This window comes from Dryas octopetala, chromosome 9, assembly GCF_963921425.1.
Source record: "Dryas octopetala chromosome 9, drDryOcto1.1, whole genome shotgun sequence".
Taxonomy (NCBI): domain Eukaryota; kingdom Viridiplantae; phylum Streptophyta; class Magnoliopsida; order Rosales; family Rosaceae; genus Dryas; species Dryas octopetala.
In genome coordinates, this window is record NC_141374.1 from 3,359,701 (window position 1) to 3,370,642 (window position 10,942).

At 35.3% G+C, this 10,942-nt stretch overlaps 1 protein-coding gene across 2 annotated transcripts; it reads right to left on the reverse strand.

The window, feature by feature from the left end:
* Positions 1–4,286: 4,286 nt before the first annotated feature.
* Positions 4,287–10,545, reverse strand: LOC147273195 (RNA-binding (RRM/RBD/RNP motifs) family protein). 2 transcript variants are annotated; one of them, XM_086227475.1, is made up of 7 exons: positions 10,201–10,545; positions 9,426–9,527; positions 8,335–8,421; positions 6,828–6,953; positions 6,312–6,602; positions 5,979–6,044; positions 4,287–4,503 (listed from the first exon to the last, which is right to left on the reverse strand). In XM_086227475.1, exons 1-7 carry the CDS (start codon positions 10,501–10,503, stop codon positions 4,447–4,449), a joined length of 1,032 nt encoding a protein of 343 aa, XP_086083601.1. In that variant the 5' UTR covers positions 10,504–10,545; the 3' UTR covers positions 4,287–4,446. The 2 variants fall into 2 exon arrangements, with proteins under 2 accessions (XP_086083601.1, XP_086083602.1); XM_086227476.1 differs by lacking the exon at positions 8,335–8,421.
* Between the last annotated feature and the right edge of the window lie 397 nt (positions 10,546–10,942).

The following is a 10,942-nucleotide window of genomic DNA, read 5'->3' on the forward strand; positions in this document are numbered from 1 at the left end:
TGATCAACTTCTAGGGTTAAGAGACCATTTCCTACTTAACTTTGGATTTCTATTTCATTCTTGATTCTTTCCTTTCTTTCCACCCAAGTTATTGAATTCTTGCCTTATTCAGAACTCTTAATCTCTCAAGGACTCTCGGCGGGACTGGACTTCTCTTAATTGATCTTTTCGACTTGGACTTTGACTTTTGGAATTGATTAATAAAGGGATGGGCTTTGCCGTGATCTCGGCCCAAAACCAAAATAGGGTGTAAACACCTTCCAACTCAACCAATGCATCAATTTGTGGTCCTCTTAATTTGACCGCTTCACCAACCAAGAACTAGGAATATATTGAGCCACGGCCTTGATGAGGGTCTCCCTAGCTACCAGCGTGGGATAATAAAGATTGTTTCAATCCACTATTTTTACCCATAATTCGATCCTTAATTAACATAACTTAAGGCCTTTTTTTTTATATATGCCCCATAAAGTTGGAAAACCTAAGTACTTGTACAGATCAGTGTACGCATTTATGCCAAGAATTCGACAAACCTTTGTCCGCACCTCAATTGGAGTGAAGAAATCTAGGCATCCATCCCAAAACCAATTGATAATATAAGGAGTAGCTCAAACCCTTATAAGTCACTATGCAAGACCTCACATTTTCGATGTGGCCGGGATCTTTCTCTCAACAGTATTTGGGCTGAAGAAACGATAGGATTTTGAATAATTCACTTATATATTGCCTCGAGGCTATACAATATAGATTCAAAATCCAAACAAATTAAAAAAAGACAATTTATCTTATCTGCTATGAGTAAAAAATACGAACCATCCGCAAAAAGGAGATGTGATATATAGCATTGGACCTGTCCTACCCATCTTGATACCTCTCAGTCTGTTTGCAACTTCAGCTTTTTGGATCATGGCAGAAAAAGCCTCCAAAGGCGGAACCTACTCCTAGGGCTGCCATCAATGACTACAGAAAATTCGATTGAGCGCATACATTCCATGACCAATAGCCAACTTGTTTCAAGGAAGAATTATACAGAAGGTGGATAAGAACATTAGTGGACACACCCTAACACGTAGGAGACATTCCTTGGAAGATCATCCTCGGTTGACAAGTGAATATGGGGCGCAGCTACCCTAATTGTTCAAGTATAAATAGCACCCTCAACCTAGAGGCAAAGAATTGATCAATAAAGCCTCAAAAACACTCGAGCACAATGCTGATTCTCTTAGAAATCACTGAATTTTCCTTTCAAAAGCTTTAAGTTAAAGCTCAGCATTCTTGTCATTTCAAGACCTGCAAGAGGTTTCATTGTAACCATCCAATGGTCGTGGCATCTAGTACTTCTGAAACCTTCCAATGAATTGATCAACCATTTGCTACTTTATTTACTGTTATTTTAGTTCATTCGAGGCACTTGTAGTTCTGAAACCTTCCAATGAATCGTTTAGGTTTATGTTCAAGTTAATATATATGATCACCATTTACTCTTTCATGCTTAATATCTCAAACTTTGCTTCACTGTTCTAGTGTTGCTCTTTTACATTCCTCGCACTTTACTTTTGGTTGTATTTCTTTTTTTCAAGAGGTCGACTCGAAGTGCTGGTCAGACCTAGGCAACAAACAACTTCATATTGGACCAGTTCCCCACCCAGTTCACAACCAAACTCAACTAGGGTCATTCACGCACCATTCACTAAACCACACACTTTGCAGCCAATGAAAAGGCAATAATGCCTTATTATGTCCCACGTACTAGGCAAACCTTAATTCATATTCTCAAACATAAATCAAGCACTACTTTTATGTCCATATATATATATATATATATGAGCGCTTTAAAGCTAACTGGCTAGTTAGCAAGTTAATACGAAGCTAATCATGCTTTTAGGCACACCACATAACTAATCTCATAATCCGAACCTCTCATTTTTTAGGCCCTACTTCAAAGATCATCATTACAAAAAATCGACTAAATTAGAAATCATTTAGTTATCTAGTTGTGATTAAATAAATAGACGATCACTGTTTTTTATAAAACCATATAAATAGTTGTTATTATAATCAAATTGCTAAATGACTTTCGATTTTAGAGATTTTTTACACAGATGATTTTTGAAATATAACCTAAAAAATAGACGGTTCGGATATTGAGATTACATTGCGAGGTGGGCCCAACATGGTAGTTAGCTTTGTATTAACTTGCGAACCAGTTAGCTTTGGAGCATATATATATATATATATATACAGTCTGATTCAGGTGCGGGCGTTCACATGGCACGTTCACGCGCACCGTGCGAACGTCTCACACCGACCCATCGTTCGACACTGAATGATCGGCGGGTGTGAGATGTTTGCACGGTGCGAACGTCCGCACTTAAAAATTTTCCTATATATATATTTTTTTTTAAGTTTCATAGGGAATATTAATATTAAACCACTAAGAAACTAGTAGTCTAGTACGGTCCCTCCAAACAACTGTTGCATGTCAAAGTAAAATGCATTAGAGAATGCAAATTAATATATGTCCCATTTTTGGACTAATTAATTAGATGAAGTCTTCCACATATGTCAATAAGACGTGTAGGGAAGGGGTAGTAAGGATTGTTGGAGTCACCATCCCCCCATCTTCATACTTTCCCTTGCCAGCAAAATCCTGCCACAAAACAATTGGCGCATGATCAGTAGGTCAAAGGAAATAATTAATTTAAGGGGGTGTCTCAATAATTAGTGCAAGCATAAATAATATGGACATTTATGTCATTATTCATTTACTACATCATTTTTCATAATAACCATATTTAACCTCTTTTATAGATCTTCGAAAACTATAAATTATGAATGAAAATACAAAAAATAAATAAAATACATCTTGTATTCCCCCTTCATATCACCATAACCATCTTCCACCATTTCACCATAACCACTATCCACCATTTATAAATCCCAAAGGCAAACGCCCCAACAATGGAAACCAAAGAACAAATACAAACTAAAGACCCTACCTACATAAGACAAGGTCAGCAACCCAAATAGAAGTTAAGAAAGTAGATCAGAAAAACACAAGTCAAATTCAGAAAAACACTACACCATTTGCTGCTTAATCCCGGCCACTATTTTTTTCTATTATCTATTGATGCAGGAGCCACTAACATTGGTTGGATATAGCAATAGCCAACCTGCTGTCACTCTTAGGTTGTTGGTTGCAGATAGTTGCAGATATCAGCTCACCAAGTCACCATTGTTGCAGATAGTTGTTGTATTGGTGCATCTAGTAAAAGGTTAAACAAATACTAGCCATGGATTTTAGGACCTTCAATATATACAATAGTGGGTAAGATAAGCCCAATAATCTGGATGATGATGGAACAAACACAGCTAAACTTGGAATTATGGGTATGGAAGAAAATAAAGCTTATGGGGATATCTTTGCCTACACTGAAATATAATGTCGTGTTCAGAATTTCCTCCAGCAAGGCAATAGAATAGACATAAATGATCTAATTGAGAGCTTTCAAATTTTCCATGGCCCCCAAATATTGCACCACACATACTCCGCCAATTTCCTCTACCAACACTTGATGTTTTTTACGCAAATTTTGTACGTCATAGCGCTCTTCTTTTTAGTCTCCCTGAAGATGTTAAAAAAGCATGGGTGGAAGAGTTGCTTCAGTATAAAATATAATCATGGATTTGAAGAGTTGCTTCAGTGGAAGAGTTTCATTAAGCTGTTTTGGAAGAATGTTTAGATGGGTTTTCTTTAAAGTACTAGTTTGATTAAGATTATTATAATCATAGATTTGAACCTTTTCTAACCGATTATTTGGTTTTCTTATTAAATAAACAATATTTGCCAAACATGAGAATGGGAATCCAAATCCATTTACAAACCTCAATTTCAATCATGTATCAAACACATACATAGAAATCTTAAAACCATTCCCTATTCTGACTTTTATTTATTTAACTAAACGCTTAATTTGAAATGTTTAACCCCAAAATTCTTAACTCGAAATGTTTAACCCCCAAAATCATAGAGCAGCGTAATTTTGGCCATAAGTATAATAGAGGATCCTATTTCTCTAATTACCAATAAGGAATCAATGTTTCCCTTCCAGATTTTCATGCTTATTACTCCATGTAAGACCAGTTTTTCATCGATTGCCATTTTACTGACCCTGGGATTTAAATTTTAATCCTATTCAATCACGCAATTCTTGATTGCTATTGCTATATATGACTTCAATTTTCATTCACTAAAATCATCCTTTCAAGGTCTAAGCAACCAACTCTTAACTTTAACAGCAGAGTTTATCTGTTTGAAGATCAAAGAATCAAGTCCACCAAATGATCATTTTACTCCACGGTTAACCATCTCCAATAATATATTACAGTGATTGAAAGCGCCACAGCTAAAATCAACATCTTCTACCTGTGAGAAAAATACCCTTTTTATTTCTGAGAATCACAATACTGGGGAAATTCACATTCGCAAGGGCTGGTTCTGACCTGTAAAAACACCAACAGATTTTTAGTAGGACCAATACCCTCATTAGCAGAAAACTAAAAATTTCAGTGCTGGGTATGCTGACATCTGTGAAGGTGCTGAATGCTATTAAACAAACTCCACCTAATGAAATAAGTCCAAGGTTTGTAACAGTCAAATATCCTCTTTCTGGGTGCTTTAAATCCCAAAAGGTCTTGTGGGAGAGGGATCCTGCTCCTCTCTGTACTCTCCATGCATTAAACTCCTAACTGTTAATTCGCATGGATTGGGATTTGACACCCTCCTAACTGTTAATTCAAGGAAGCTTGCATAAACTAAAAACCCTTCTAAAAATGGAGAAAATCCTATTTCATAAAGAAGCAAATATATAGGGTTTAAACATCTGTGGTTCCCTGCATTGGTAGAGAAAAGAGAGCAAGAAAGGAAAGGGTCACAGGCAGGAAGGATGAGGAAGAGGGGAAAGGAAACTTTTTTATTTTTATTTTGTCTTGAAATTACTATTTAGGGTTTAAAGTTTCCATATACCCTTGAAAAAATAGTCATGTGCTTAGTACATTACCAATTTTATGGAAAAATAAAAAGGACACATGTCAAGGACCATCTTAGCAAACAAATTGAAGTTCAGGGACTTGAGTCATTCAAAATTTTAAGCACCAGAGTGAGAAATAGTAAAATTTACCCTTTAATTATTGATTTTTTTCCTTAGGTTTCTAGAAGTTTAGAGGAACCCTTGGAGTTTTTTCTTGAGTTATAATGTTCCTATTCAGTAATTTCTTGATGATTTTAATCCTATAAAGATTTCTGGTTCAATCATATTGAAGTCATATTTCAATCAACTTGAAGTGGTTGAAGATTTATACGTGCCTCATTTTATTGAAGAATTCAAACTTCAATGATAGAATACTGGGTTTAGGGTTTGGACTATTGAAGCTAAGATGGCCAAAGTGCGCTCCCTGGGGCGCGCGCACACACAGACACACATGTATGTATGTATTATTTATCACACAATTCTTTTAAGTTTCTGCTTTTCTTGCATTATTCATCACACTATGAGCACTCTTATATCCACATTGCATTACATAACCCTATATTCATATAATTCTAAATTTTCTGAACTTTCAGCCACTGAACTTTTCACCTTATCAAACCCTGATTAATTGAAATAACCTATGTTACCACCTCTTTAACTCATGCTTTCTACATCATACGTTCCAAACACCAAGACTTACACAAGCATAATTAGCATAGTTTTCAGTTATTGAGGAAGAGAAATTTTTTAAATACAAGAAAGAGAAAGCAATATAAAAAGATGCATACTGAGATATGCTCAAGCTATATCTTCTAAAACACTACAAGTTCTTTTCCTTGTAAATCATCTTCAACGAGGCCATGGATAACATATTTATGATAACATAACATAAATTAGAATCTCCACATTGGCAGGAAAAAATAAACAAAAAACTAGAAACCCATGCACCTTGCGAAATGTGAAAGACACCCTCCTTGAACCTCTTCTGATCACACTGTCTTTCACTATGTCAATCTGTCAAAGAATCAATTATTGAACCTTTTCCATCAGGAATGAGGATAACAATGCTCCAGCACTGCGAGGGAAGGAGGGAGGGGGAGAGAGAGAGAGAGTGTGTGTGTGTGGTATTGATGATGATTATGTTGATGCCATACATGATTAATCATGATTAACAGTTTTAACATATTCTTGCATCCTTACAGTAAGTAGAATGGTTTAGGTAATTAGTAGACAACACCTCAGCACACAACCAGTTGCTAATTCATTAACTATAAAATATACCTTATGGTGTGGGATGTAGTGATGCCAAGCATAACGTGCCTCTTCAGACAACAGTAGCATAGACCGAGGGGGAAGATAGATAGCCCTCCTTAAGAAATTTGAATTGTTTTCAGGATTTTCCATTTCAATATCAATACTTGAGGAAGCTCTAGGAGGCCAACCACCTTCGAAATATCTTCTGAACTCCATAATGCAAGGCCCCGCTAACGAAAGGCTGAAAATTGATCCCTCAAAAGCAGAATGGGTGTCTATATGTGGGGACAAGCCCACCCCAGTTGGGTACTCATTAACCTGTAATATAATAGTCTATCTTCAGTCTTAAATGCACATCATGACGCAATAACTCATCATCTGAAGATGTATTAGTATATAACATTTAATATATATATATATATATATTATATTTATATAGATATGCTCTTCTATCTCATCACTATATTAAACAGGAAAACAAGATTTACATGGTCAAATGACAGAATTATTGCAAATAAAGTGCACAAAAACAAAGTTGCATACCGTTAATTGGTCCAAAGTTATAATTTCAACATCCTCCTGCTTTGGAAGCATAGAAATTCTTTCGAGAATAGGGGACACAAATGCTGGAAATTCACCTAGGTTCCTTTTAGGATCAACATTCCTTGTCTAACAACAAGTAAAACGATTGAGTCATACAGAAAGGCTTGAAAAGTCAATCATATTCCTAAATTAACAAGAATCATCTGGTATTTGGTAACCATTTCTTAAAAAATAGAATAAAAGAAAAAAAAACAGATAGCTAAGAAAATATTACAAAACAACCATAACTACAACATTCTTTATTAGAGAAGGAAAAAAGGGAAGATCATGATTAACAACATCTTAAAGTAAACTGTAAAACGGATTCACTATGGCATCCATTGTAGCTTGTGTCCCTTCAAAAGAAACTACTTTGTCACTGTTTATGGTTTCGAAATAAAAGAGACTGGAAATATTAGGGAACATCCCATTAAAAGATGAAGAGTATATATCCTGTGCGGATGGTTAGTTCCGATCATGTATTTCCAACCAACCATGAATTCTTTTATTCATTAGACGGGAGAAAAAGTAAATAAAAAAATTCTTACCTCACTTAAAATGCTTCCTACAACCATTGCAAATCCTAAAGATGGTAGAGGTTCATCACATAAGATCACACTCTCATCACAATCAAAAATAAAGGAAAATTGCTAAAGATCTTGAAACATGCACAAACAGTAATAATTTCCGAGCATTATTTCATACAAATTACAGTCTATTGACTGTTATGCAGCACAGTATGTCAAAATATAAGATGCATATAAGAGAAGATAACTCCAAAGTTTTGAAAAAACAGAAAAAAAAAAAAAAAAAAAAAAAAAAAGATGATCCAGCACACGGGGCTCCCCCCAATGTCAGGTCTAGAAAGGGCAATATGTACACAACCATACCCCTGTTTCCAAAGAGGTGGTTTCAGCAACTCGGACCGTGACCACCCAGTTGCTGGAGGCAAGGCATACTGTTACACCAAGGCACACCCACACAAGCAGATTCTAAAGGTATTGCAAATAAAATAGAGGAAGCATTTTGAATGACATCATAATAAATTCTCATGAGTTCATTGAGAATTCTAGAGCTAAGGAAAGTTGAAGCAATCCATCAGAGATTTCCCCAAGGGCCCCATCCAATTCCTCCTGAAAGCATATTGATCTGTCCAATTTCAGCTACTTCTTACAGCTCCCCCCAATCCCTCCACCCTCTTACCCGACCACAAGAAAAAACAAAAAAAAAAACCACAGAAAGAAACTACGAAGAATTTTCGACTATAGATACAACATCCAAAGAGAAAAAAAAAAAAAAAAAAAAAAAAAAAAAAAAAAAAAAAAAAAAAAACAGAAAGGATTTGTATGTATTTAAAATGGTTTGATTGCTATAAAACAAAAAGTTTGTATATACCCAAAATGCTGTAGTTGATGACCAGTTAATCAAAGTAAAGGAGGAGGCTAGCTCTAACGTATTTGAAGCTTACTTCATAACAGAATTCAAAGCCATAGTGCTGAACCCTTCTTTTTGAAAGATTTTTCCAAGGCCTTTCATCAACTGCTGCAAGAAGCTCCTAAAGAAACCAAAATAAGTACATATATGCATGCGTGTGTGTGTACACGAAACTTCAAAAACAAGATCCCTCTTTTTAAGAAAAGAAAGGGATCGCATGTGGATCCACCCCTCTATATGACTAAATGATCCAAACCTTCCATTTGTTAGGTCCTCATTTACGAATCATCCATTCATCCTTATAAAAAAATCATCTAAATCGAAAACCACTTAGTCATCTAACTGTAATCAAATAAATAAACGACCACAATGTTTAAGATAAACAATAAAATCATCAAATAGCTAAACAATTCCTGATTTGGCTACTTTTCTACAAGGATCATTTTTAAATGACCTAAAAAATGATGGTTCGCATCATTGGACCACATTTCCGAGTGAGACTCCCATAAAGTTGTCCTTTTCTTTTCTTAGAAAAGGGAGGTCTCTCTTAAGAAGGGAGACCTATATGTATATGTGGAGCCTTCAAATGAGGTATACCTCATTTTAGTCATGATGAGGTATCACTTGTGGGACCCACTCCGCATTGCTATTCGATGATCAAAGCTGTCAATTTTCTAAGTCTCAATTCAAGGATCATTCTTGTAAAAAATTAGACAATTAAGAAACCGTTTACCATTTGATAAAATGGTCATCACTTCAAGTGTCGAAATCACTATGTTCGTCTATTTATTTGATCACAATTAGATGATTAAGCGGTTTATTGTTTGTCTAATTTTTTTCTAAAGGTAATGCTTAAATAGAGACTTAGAAAATAGACGGTTCTAATCATCGAACTATAATACGGAGTGGGTCCCACAAGTGATACTACATTATGGTTAAAATGAGGTATTCTTATACCTTATTGGAAGAGCTCTATACATATATAAGGTGAAGTGCAGAAAATTTTGGTTGATACAGCACAATTTTAAAGAGGGAAATGCATGTTTTGGCCAAAAAAAAAAAAGAGGAAATGCATGTGACTGAATAAAGCAAGAAGTATGGTTTCAAAAGAAAAGGACTGAATACCTCCTCCTCTTTAGCAGTGACAAAGTCATGCAATAAGTAAAGGCCAGGAATGTTCAACTCTGAAGCCAGCAATGATACTGGAACTGAGTCATTGACTCGGCCCTGAAAGGAATCGAACTTGTTAATCTGAGAAGAAATTGAAAACAATATACATACTCTGGAACTCAAATTATGTATCAAAGATAAACTTTCAGAAAATAAGTTCCATAGGTAGATCTATTGGTTATAGACAGAAGCTTCCAATATATTCAAAAATTTTCATTTTTTCTTTAATTTTTAATCTTGCAAATAACATTAAAACATCATTCCAAGCCCAATATGAATCACCCTGGAGTCAGAATTAGTCTCTAAAGTTAATATGAACATAGACATAGTAAACAATGTACTGATATCAATCAACCACTTTTGGAAATACTTGAAACAGTGAGAAGTAAAGCATGCGTGCAAGTCATGACATTGCCATTAGGAATACAACCCATCTCAACGGTGAAAGAAGTAAATAAAATCATAAAGAGTTCAGCCAGATGAGGTTTCTTTTCTCAAATAAGTTGAATAACTTAGTCCTCAACATAGTCATTTCTCAAAATAAGTACATAATTTCTTCCATAGAATGAAAAAGTTCCCACTATTCCTACTGCCCTAAAGAAACGGACTACATTCACTAAAACAATCATGGTAATTCAATTCTATAAGGTCAACAAAGACCACCCAACAGACAAAAAAAAAAAAAAAAAAACAGAGTCTAAATCCAATGAACTAATCCAAAACACAGTACCTGTGAAGTGGGTTGAAGCACGGAATAACGAATGTGCAAGGAACGCCCCCCAAGCTCAGCACATGGCCGTCCGCCCAATGTTTTCAAGGCATTGTGGGCACAACCCTCTTCAGCGAAAGACACAACAACACGAGCACCGCTCTCATCAGCCGCATACACTCCTTTGATTTCACCAAAGGCCCCAAACACCGAAGCAATGGTGTCATACGAGAGTCCCACCGCTGGCCCACAGTTGGCCACGTAAAGATTGGGGCTCAACTGGCCTTCCGCTCCCGTTGGACGCCCAAATCTTGACAAACCCATGAATGGTATTCCGCACAACTGCTAAGTAATTGAGAAATTTGGAAAAATACCCCAAATTTGAGACTTCTAACCATGTTTTAAAATCTCTTACAATTGTAACCAAAAACAAATGTGAATAGACTTAAGTTGGTATCCCATTTAGATTTCATTGAATTTTAAATATCTAATAAAATTTAGGGGTCTTCAACTCAGATTTTAATAGAATCTAAATTAATTAAAGTGTCTCCAACATAGATTTTAATGGATTTCAATGAAATCTAAGGGCCTGTTTAGTATTCTATTCAAAAATTATTTTTTGTTTTCAAAAACAAAAAAACAAATTTTAGTCAAAAAAACATGTTTGGTAGACCATTTTTAAAAACAATTTTTAGAAAAAAATTCAAAAACATGTCTCTTTTTTAAAATGATAAAACATCGTTTTTTTTTTACACTTCCATTT